Source organism: Phycomyces blakesleeanus (assembly GCF_001638985.1).
Source record: "Phycomyces blakesleeanus NRRL 1555(-) unplaced genomic scaffold PHYBLscaffold_28, whole genome shotgun sequence".
NCBI lineage: Eukaryota > Fungi > Mucoromycota > Mucoromycetes > Mucorales > Phycomycetaceae > Phycomyces > Phycomyces blakesleeanus.
Genome location: NW_017265161.1, coordinates 400151 through 411386, shown reverse-complemented (window position 1 = coordinate 411386; position 11236 = coordinate 400151). Strand labels below are relative to the sequence as shown.

The following is an 11236-nucleotide window of genomic DNA, read 5'->3' as shown; positions in this document are numbered from 1 at the left end:
TGATAGACATCATACAATATTAGTGCCAGACTGTAAACAATACCAATATAGCTTAAATCAATTGTTGTATTTTATCTTATATATTTCAATTATAAATTTGAGTATTCTTTTATATTTCATGTTTTAATGCTTAAGCTATTGTTTCTAGTAAGCAATTATATATTTAAGAATATCTTTTAATTTCTCTTATGAATTTTTTTGGGCTCAGATGTCAAACTGTTTTTGTTCATAACTGTAATGTTCACATAATGTCATTCAAGATAGAACATGTACCAAAATAGACTCTATTCGATCGAATTCAAAAATAAATAGATTGTTATTTTGAAATATGTCTCGAATTATTTTATTTTATTTTTCATCACTTTTGTAATTGCTGTCTATAAATATATTAACTCAAGTTATACAGAAAGTGACGCAATATAAAAAGAGAGTATGCTATATATATAAAAACCAAATATGTTTTTTTTGTCTTACATACGTTCAGTATATATGCAAATCCCACAAAAACTGAACTGTCAGTTGAGTCTCCATGTTCACATCGACTTTACAAAACTACTGGAACTGACACTAACAACCACAGTATCCTTTTATTTTCTTTTCTTTTCATTTTATTTATTTATTTCTGGGGTGGGTTATATTATAAGTCTAAAATTCACAATGGTACTAATAATGACACAACTAATCATAGTATTTACTTATTTATTTATGCCTACTAATTTCAACACAAAACTATTGAATTTTACACTAGAAGTGGAACTAGCTATAATTTTATTTTATTTCTGTAATATATATTTTAGATAGCATATTTAAAGATAGAAATGCTAAGGAAGAGTTAAAACTAACTTAGCTTCAAGTCTTGTAATATGTAGCATAGATGGAGTTGCTAAATGATTAAAGCAAACAGTTGAAGATTAGAGATTTCAGCTTAGTAAGAAATAGAAAACATATTTGATCTCAAACCTGATATTTTAGAGTGCAGATCCAGAAGTGATAATTATCATCTAAAGATCTATATACTATATAAATGAAATTGTTGATCCTTCTATTGTTATTCTTAAGCAGTCTTTGTCAACATGATATCCGGCAGCATATGAGATTTTACCAGATGTTATAGACTTTATATGATCTCAGAAATATCTCAGAGAGCAAGCCGAGTTCTAATAGAATTCTATATAACTTTATGAGTTAATGGGCCCATTCGAGATATGACCAATATTCCCAGCATAATAAATTGATTGAGGTTTTATGAAGGCAAAGGAAAGGAAGAAGACATAGTAAATCATGAGAGAGCAAGACAAGGGTATAACCAGTACAATATAGAAGGCAGAGTCTTAAGCATATGTATTATCTATCAGGTTAAATAAATGATAAGTGAGCTGATAACTATTTTAAAAGGTGGGCATTGGTAGAATTATGCCATTAATATGCACGTAATTGCAGTAATAGAATTGGTAGCAATTGTAATTACCATAAGCTCAGTCTGTAATTAAAATGGAGAGTGATTGACTTCTCAAAGAGTCTTGTATATCCACATCCTATTATTAAAACCAAGGTCCTTATCCTTGTGTCAATTTTAAGTACTAGACAAAAACGGATTAGATTGAGTAAATTTTCAAATAGTATTGCATACGGTTATTCTATAATGAAGATAAAATTTTGATTCTTGAAATTAATTAGGAACACCCTGCCGAAATAGAAACACCAATATAAAGAAATTAAGAAGAAAGCTTGAATACATATAGCCCTTGGTGTAGAGCAAAATTTTGATCTATGATCTCGGTTATAAAACCATAAGACAAATAAATCTGGTAGTAAAAAAATAAGAAATAAAAAAAGGCGGGTATGTTTATGACCTACAACAGAGAGCAAAACACTGGTACCTGGGTTCGGCTGTAAGAAAGTTAGTTAATACAACTGCAAGTGAAAAAATTCGTAAAAAAAAAAGAGCAACTAAGCATTTTATACCTTTAATTTATGATTGAGAGTGAATTAACAGTCCTTGCAATTGGCCATAAAATTATAAATAATTACAACCCTCAGTGAATAAATTCTCAGATACTTGTATACCTATAACTCACAATTGATGGTGGAGCTTTTAACCTTAGTCTTGAATGTGATAAAACTAGACAGATACAATGGAAGGTAAGTGAATAATAAAATAAACAATGCATATCTGTGACTTTTGATGGAAAGTGGAGTGTTGACTGTTTGTATCCACCACAAAAAAAAATAAGCAAAAATAATATATAGCAAGAAAAAGTTTAAAGAAAGTGGTATATCTATAATCTTGAATGAATATCAGAACCTTGGTCGATGATTTTTGCGGCTAACACATTGGTCAAATCTATTTATAATAAATAAAAATTCAAACATATATATATATATATATATCTAAGACACTTGTTGGATAATGGAATCTTATTCGATGGCTTTGACTATTAGAACGCTAGAAAGTTATAACAAATAGTAAGTAAAGCATCAAAAATACTTGTGTGTCTCCAACCATGCGTGCAGATCTGATCCTTGATATTTGATCTTGATTTGTGAAAAGACTAGCCAGCTAAAATCAGGAGTAGGCATGTATTTGTTAAATATTACATATTGGGTGACCCGGGTAGAATCCTGACAGTTTAGGTCTTGTTCCTTAGTATAGACAGTCTTGGATGGATCTGTGATCAAGGGTATTGACTATAGTATTTTATTTTCCCTATGTATTGTTTTTAACATAGTGTTTTTTATCTTGAAACTGATACTATTTAATATGACGCATACCTGTAATAGAGGTAGCAACTTACTTGTATTGAACACGATACATCTTTAACATGTATTTTGATTAAAAGGGTTTTTGAGATAAGTGGTAGATTATTGTATAAACTATTGACGTTATCTATAAGAGAGCTGTTTGATACTTCTTTTTGTTTTCGTTAAAATGATAACTTGATCATACATTATAAAGTCCATTTTTTTCTTTTTTCTTTTTAGCTTCTTTTATGTTTTACTCTGAGAAATATATATATTTCTCTTTTCTTTAACATATATTTTCAAAATATGGAGTTTGACAGTTAAAGAAGTATCACTTACACTTAGGAAGATGTGCTGCGTAAATACATGCTTTGCCTTTATTTTTCTTATTTTTATTTGGTTTCATGTCTCATGTGGTCCATGCTGTCTGTGTAAGATCACATGTGTCATGATACTTTGATGGAAAATGTTGCAATATAAGTTGGAGCTTAATATTAGAATAATAGTACTTAAACAAAAGCTACCGATTGATTGACTACATACGTGTCAGTATATTGGGTTGCTATGGACCCCCACCCACTTTTTTTTCTTATTCTACTTCCTGTAGGGATTCTATTAACTAAGTCTGTGTTCTTAGCTGCTCATCGAGATGCTATGCATGTTTTTGCGTTCGTCTTAGATATGGTACTGATATACAGAATATTAATCGACCAGCTGTTTTACTGTAATAAATAAGTGTAAATTTCTGTAAATTATGAAGCTTTAATCAAACTCTTGTGTACGTTTGCGTGTTTGTTTGTTTGTTTATTTATTGGCTTCATATGTGATGACTTTATTAGTTTAAGAACCCCCCAAAAAAACAGCTCATTACAGCTTTTCTTCTATTTCGTATGAAAGACATCCCCTTCTCTTTGGGCCTTTGCAGCAATGTCTTGAGTTAATAAATACAAGGTGTCGAAATACTTTCTTGAAATAAAAGTACTATTGTGCTTTAGTATGTAGATATTTACTGGTTTCCTACAGAAAATTGTTTGTGCCTCAAGCTAAATCATCGTTCTTAGAGCAATATAAGAGTAAAGAAAAAAAGAAAAGAAAAGAAATGGGTCTAACCTAGTGTTTTTAATGGTACTAGTTTGGTCACAGATAGAGCAAGCAAGTAAAATGACTACTACATATATACAAGGCGCCTTTTAAAGGCTCTGCTTATTTACTATTTTTTTCTGTTATTGCTCAGACTGACTGACGGCACAATATGAAAGCAAAGAGACAATCTACTGATACTGAACGTATAGGTTCTATTTGGTTGGGAGCAAGACGCTATCGATTACTAATTATCGATTTATAGGATCTAGTGCTTTTGATATTTTGCGCTTGTATACCAAACTCAACTGGATGCCCGAATAACCTAGAAATAATACTCTGTTGGATTAAAGGCTTTGATTTATAACTTTTGTTTTGTAATACAATATAATGCGCTACAGTACTGTATAGTATGATTCCACTTATTACTTTGAGGTTCATAGTCTAGCTTTGGTTCGCTTGAGACTATTTTAGTTTGAAGCACGGAGCCTTTGTATAAATGAACCTTTTCTATGGTCGATTAAATATGAGTGTACTGGAAATGATATTTTTTAAGATTTCTACAAGCATATGCAAATGCACACCAATGGTAATCATAGCTTTTCAATTATAGAAAATTAAAAATCGAATCAAATAAGCAATGTTTTTTTTTTGGCTTTAAGTAACCTGGTGAGATACATTGTGATCCACCTCTTCGAGGTTTATTATATTACAATTACTCGAATTTTGATCAAAATATCCGACTTTTCACTCTCAAAAAAGCATAGAACCCTGAAATTTGGAAAACTTGCACCACTTCAATAAGCTCTTTAAATGCCCAATAGCAAAAATACGAGTTGTTTCTAAAAGTACAATTCGGCTTAGTCAAATACATGAGTTAGATACTATAAAAAGCATCAATTGTTGTATTCAAGATCTGGAGGTATCTTTTTTTTTCAAAAACATATCATTTAGCACAAGTGATACTTTAAAGTAGTTGTATATTTATATTTTACTATAGGAAACCAATGGGCAATTCAGATAGTGATTTTGAAAAATATTATAATTTTTTTAAAAATGGCCCTCTGAATTTTCCCTCTTTCTCTGTAGTGCAAATACAATCTTAGATTTATATCTTAATAAAGTGCCAAGTCAGTGCTGTTGTAGAGTCGGCATTACCCTTGTCAGTTAATAAATCGACCAAGTCGATATTGGTATTTAGTAAACTGAGAGCTTGACTAGCTTCTTTTCTTTATTAAAGATAATAACTCTATGTATATATAGCTTACTCTTGTTTTTGCTCTCTCTGATTCAAAAATAAAAGGAATTAAAATATTTGCGATTGAATCTTATGCCTATGAATATTCAAAAATATTATATTTCTGACAATACTCGCTGTAATAATTATGTTCCAATATTATTCTAAAGCAACCGAGTTGACCTAAAAGTCTTGTACTTTTCTCATGTATTTGGTATATATATATATATATCTTTATTAAATAAATCAATAGAATCATTTTTAATCTGCTATCCTCTTCAACAAAAAAAAACACATTTTTAATTTTTTGTTGTTGTAGTTGATTGAAGACGCTAATGTTGTAATTATGAGAGTTCAATTGGATTAACATGTGTGAACATTGTGAATGGCATGCATTGGAATGAGAGAAAGTGAAAAAAAAAGTAAAAATAAAATAAAATAAAATAAAGAAAAGATGTGACATGAATCGAGTACACAAGTAAGGCCTTCATTGTATATACACAAACTATCCATAAAAAAATCAATTTGAATACATCTACGAAACAATCATTCTTTCTACAAACTTTCTTGTGATTTGAATATTAATGAATTCTTGGTGCTTTTCATTTATTACTGCATACACACACAGTTATATTCATAGTAAAAAAACAATAATTTTAATCAAAACAAGAAAAGTAAAAAAAAAGAAAGTATTGATACGTTACAAAATACATCCTTTAATATTTTGTATAAAAATAATCTGCCCAAGATGCGCAGGTAGTTCTCATATTATAGCTCTTAAAGACAAGTTGATAGACATATGGTATATTCAGTAAGCAAGATACGGATTTCTTAAAAGAAGCATGTCTTTATATTTAACTACATGGAGTAGAACAGATTTTTGATAAATGCTGGTTATTAGAGCCAATTCATTAGCAGAGTTGATTTGTAGGTTTATTTTTTGTTTTATTTAGGTGCAGTCCGAGTGCTCAAAATATACTTCTGCTGTAGAATTGTTGTAATGATTAATATACAATATCTTCTACAGATATTTTTGGGTCGTTATCAACAAGGTCCCAAATGAATTGATCGTGTTTTAGAGTTAATTTTTTTAAGAAAATGTGTAGTGTATTCGGAACTATAAAGTAGTGCTTCAATAATTTCACGGCCAAAGGGGGACCAAGTGCCTTGAAATTATTGAAGAGTGAAATTAAAGGGGATTGAAATTATCGAGGGACCAATGTAAAACAAGAAACCTAATAGTGATTTCTCTGGTGAGAGTGTATAAAATGCTTAATACAATTGAGCATTTTAGAGATTATCTGCTCTGATAACCGGTAACTCATTCCACCCAAAAGAATATTTCATCAAGTCCTTCTTATATATTCAAATTCACTATTTTGTACTATACATACAACCCAACACTCCAAAAACACACACACAAATTAAACTATATTTTACTATCCAAATTTTTATTGCTTGCCATATTGCACTTAGGCTGTTGCTCACAGTATGTGTTTCTTAATTTTATTATTATTTTAAGATGAAGCAATGGCAACTTTTCTCTAGTCGTCGTAATTGCCAGGTGGATATATACCACCAGTAATATAATCAGCCACCTTGCCAAATCTAAATTCGCCATATCCTTTGAAAAGTTCGTATTCCCAAAAGGTCTCCGGTTCATCTTCGTCAAAATAGCTGCCGTCTCTTAACTTAATGCCGGTTTTTTTGGGCTTGAAGTCTTGGAAGTATTGTTGTGCATAATCACCTTCTTCTTCTAAAAGCTCATAGGTACCTTGCCGGTGATACCGTGAAGTCACAAAGTACCCATATGTGTAGACCCAGCAAATGGTGTGACTTATCATTGTAGGTGCTTTTGGGTCCGCAGCCTCCTTTCTTTTCCTTTCGTTCAGTTCATCTGCTAATATAGGGTCGTATAATTGAGTCAAGTGTGTCATGTTTATAGCTTTTGTTATATCGAATTCTTGGTTCGATGTGATATATTGGACTTGGTCTATGTGAAGATCCTGTAAGAGGGTATATGGCATATCGATGAACAAACGTCCGGTTTTCTTAGAAATAGATCCAGTGATCCACAAAGAGCCTAAAGCCATGTATCGCAGCTTTCTACACCTGAAAGAGAGGCGACGGAATACTTTGGCGGATGTAGTGCATTCAAATAAGGTCAAGATCTGCAGCGCATGATGCTGCTTTGGTTTATTGTCTATCGTTCTTGGAGTAACGAACAATTCCTCTCCACTGAATCCCAGCTGTTTGAGGGCAACGCATCTGTCCAACAGGTCATCCAAATCGATAGATACAATGTGGCCACTGATACAAAGATACGTCAAAAGCGGGTAGTAAGATGATAGTCGCAGCTTCGGATTGAGGCTACTCTCAAAATATATAAATCCTTTAAGCGAAAGAGTTTCGAGTGTTCTAGAAAATGATTGCAGAATTCGGTCGATATCCATTGTATGTGAATGATCTGCGCCTTGGTTTACTGTTGCATCCAAGTCCAGATGTTTAAGAGGGACTCTTAATGCCCAAAGCACATCCCACAAAAAGAAATCCGAGGATTCGAAATATCTGTCGTTTGCGAAGTGGAATGTTTCAAGGTGTTTAAATGCGTTTGGGTTGGACTGAAAAAGCGATATGATTTTTTGCTTCTGGTCAGAAGTAATCGGGTTATGACATGTCTCGGTGGCATCTATTTTCAGCGTATGCACGTTTGGATACTTGTAACCAAAGTAGTACAGCCACAAAGGATTCCATTGATTCGTGTATTCATATCTGCTCACGTATTTCTTCGAATTTATATTTAGGGATTTCACACCAAACGCGGGTCTCGTATCCGGAATCTTGCCCAGTGCAGACGAAAAGTCAGGATTGAGATACATGTCAACCTTGATCGAAGAAAGTTGCCGCAGATTTTGGTGCATGACGTCAAAGTCGTTGACGCTAAACTCGATGCGATGATTGAATGGACTCGCGCTTATTTCTAGTTCTTGTAGTCTGCAACATGTATTTACGAATTCAAGGAGGTTTTTCCCAGGTCGTATCCATTCACGTTTGTTGCTGACAAATTTCAGGCTTTCCAGAGACTTCCATACACTGTACGATCGAGTTGTCTTTGTGTAAATATCCACATAGCTTACATTCCCCAGGTCAAGATGCCTCAAGTTCGGCAGGTACATAAGGATATCCGTATCTTGTACGCCTTCCATATTACAGTAAATAGGTATATTTAGGCTTTGAACTGAGAGACCAAGTGATATAGATTCACGCTGGGATTCTTGGATAGTGGCAACCAAGCGTTTGGCGGCTTCAATGGTAGTAATACGTATGTTTCGCCACAGGACCCTTTGAAACGGATATCTCCATTCCTTGCACGTAAGAGCACAAGATAGTCTGTCCTTTGTTGATAGATAATCAGCAATTTTTGTAAGAATTTCGTTTGGTATATTTGATGCTGTCATAACGATGATTTTATAAATGGAAGAAAGAGGTTAAAATCGAATATATCGAAATAGAATAAATAAAATAAAATAAAATAAGAAACTGTGACACTGATATTAAGTTACAAATCCGGGTACCCTTGAATCATTGAGGTAACCTATAAAAAATGTACAAAGCACACACCTCTCCACACAAAATTAGAAGGTGAAAAAAAATTGGTGCTTATGCAAGTGTTCTTGACAGAATATATACACATATACATAGTATATACTCAATATATAATACTTATTTCCAACTCAATGCTTATTTGTGGTTTTAGAATGAAATAAGAAGCGAATGGCTTCCTTTCATTTGGACTCTATACCACTGTATCCTAATCCTTAAGAGACAACAAAAAAAGGGAAAATAATGACATACAGCCGAAAGCAAACCAGGCTTCGAGTGCAACTAAAAACACACTGTTTTTGTTATTGTTTCGAACATTAAACATATTTATTCTCTCAGCAACAGCCCAGATCAAAGTACCCTCAGGTAGTGCTCATAAGTTGGGTCAAAAATGCTGAGTTTATTATAGACAAATGCTGGTAAGAAAAGCACGCTTCCTTTCCGTAGAAAGAAAAAGCGCTGAGAAAATGGAGAACAGATTTGTTGGAGATAAGTCAGTGTATGGACTCTGATATGGATTACATGAGCAGCTGTCATGGACTATTGCATTACTTCAATTTTCTTGCAAGTATAATGGATGTCGTGGATGGTATTTCCATTCACAAGCGTAGAGTTGTACGAAAATATAACAGGAGCTGAGGGTGTCGATGCTATATAGATACTCTCCTCCTTTCCCACATGCCTCACCAGCACATTGGCGCCTTATCGACATCAAAAAGTCTAGCAGACATCGATTATTTCGTCATAGCATGAAAGACGTAGATGATTTAAATTGTGTTCTGTGCGGTAAGCTTGAAGGCGATGAACATTTGTTCTGGGCATGCGCTCTAAAAAAAACAATCTGACACCGATTCACTACCCGGCTTTTTGGAAAAATCTGCTTCTCTTCAGTTTGACAAATTCTCCTTCCATCTGTCCCGCCGAACCTGAAAGGTCTGCAACTCTAATAAAACATATGCATTGCTTTGTGGTGCACACTAGGTTTAATTTGAGAAGCTTACTCCCAGAACATTTTTTATAATGTCCCTTTTGTCATCAATGGAGCCGCATCTATTGACACTTTCAATATATGTATAACACCAAAAAAAAACAATTCTTGACTTCCTCTACTGTCTTGCAGCGTAGAGGCTCACTAGTAAATCAGAGCCTGGGGATCTCTAAAAGCAAGCAAAGAAAAAATTGGTTTTTATTAAAAAAAAAAGCAACTTTTTATAATTATTATTACTATTACTATTACTATTATTATTATTATTATTATTTTAGTATGACCAATTTCTAGAAAAAAGCGAGAATATTTATCAGTTTTACTGTATAACATTATTGTACTTAATCCCAAGAACCGGATCCTGCAGCGCCTTTTTTAGGAGGAAAGCCTTTCTTTGTTGGGAAAGGAGGCTTTTGAGGTGCTGCCTTGTTGAAAAGCGAAAGAACATGGTTGGTTGGAAGAGAAATTCCACGGAACTCGGAACATCTGTTGTGCGTATGTGTTATCATTAAAGAAGTAAGCACGGCAGGAATGGATATATATATTAGCAAGTGAGTGAATTGATTAGTAAATGAATCATTTATATTACCACAGCCCAACTTCAAACAGAAAAAAAAATAAGAGAGAAAGAAATCTTACCTTCCACCCAAAGTAGAACCTCCCATAAATGGCACGTCAAATATAACATCAACAATCTTGTCGTGAGTACCAACAATAGTACCCTTTGTACCAAGTGGGATTGATCCTGTGTCCAATGCATATGCGACACGGTTACCAAGTTTGAAGAATTGCTCTCTCAATTTCATTTCAGCATCGGATGGTCTCATCAGAACCTCACGAGGGATACGCTTGATGAGAACCTTTTTGAAATCCAACTCTTCGTAATTTTTGTTGTAAGATGCTCCTAGTTCTTCAATAGCATTTAAATATGGCTAAAGGTAAAAACAAGGCAAACCAGAAAAAAAAATGCACATATGTATTAGAAAAAAGAAAATTTATACAGCTATCTAAACTTATTTAATATTACCTCTTCAAACTGTTCAGATGTCAAGGATGCTCTAGGCAACTCGTCGATGTGCTTGGAAGACAACCACTCTTTCATGGCTTGGAGCTCCTTGGAACCATTAGAAGTCCAGGTAAAGTCTTCTGCATTCAAGAAACCATGGCCTCTTTGGGATGCAATCAAGGAGATAAAATCTGGGAACCTCTGGAGATATTCTCCAATGAGCTCGACTGCCTTTTCGGAATACTCCCAAGAACCATTCGAATTCTTTCTGCTGAACCCAAGAACCTTTTGTTGCTTTGACTCAAACTTGAGGTTGAGACCGACATTGACGTTCTTGGACTTGTCGTTGACCAGAACAGATGACGTGATTTTTGAGAGTGCAAAGCCGCTCAACTTGAATCTCGAGCTCACTTGATGGGCAGACACATAGACGATGTGGGACTCTTGTTCTTTGAGAATCATGCTACCAAAGTTGGGCTCATAAGAGTCTCTGATGTTGGCTGGAACGATCAACTGGATATCAACCGAACCTTCGGGGTTGTGTCCAACCACGGTAGCCAGGGTGCCATAGTACATCCCACCA

At 33.8% G+C, this 11236-nt stretch overlaps 2 protein-coding genes across 2 annotated transcripts; one reads left to right on the top strand and one right to left on the bottom strand.

Annotated features, from left to right (window-relative positions):
• Positions 1-6603: 6603 nt before the first annotated feature.
• On the bottom strand, positions 6604-8987 carry PHYBLDRAFT_174029 (hypothetical protein; the record flags this gene model as incomplete). Its single annotated transcript, XM_018437172.1, has 2 exons — positions 6604-8510; positions 8915-8987. The coding sequence occupies 2 exons, from the start codon at positions 8985-8987 to the stop codon at positions 6604-6606; spliced, it is 1980 nt and encodes a 659-aa protein (XP_018285738.1).
• Positions 8988-9163: 176 nt separating this feature from the next.
• On the top strand, positions 9164-9507 carry PHYBLDRAFT_151220 (hypothetical protein; the record flags this gene model as incomplete). The annotated part of the gene is made up of 2 exons (XM_018432629.1): positions 9164-9269; positions 9353-9507. 2 exons carry the CDS (start codon positions 9164-9166, stop codon positions 9505-9507), a joined length of 261 nt encoding a protein of 86 aa, XP_018285737.1.
• Between the last annotated feature and the right edge of the window lie 1729 nt (positions 9508-11236).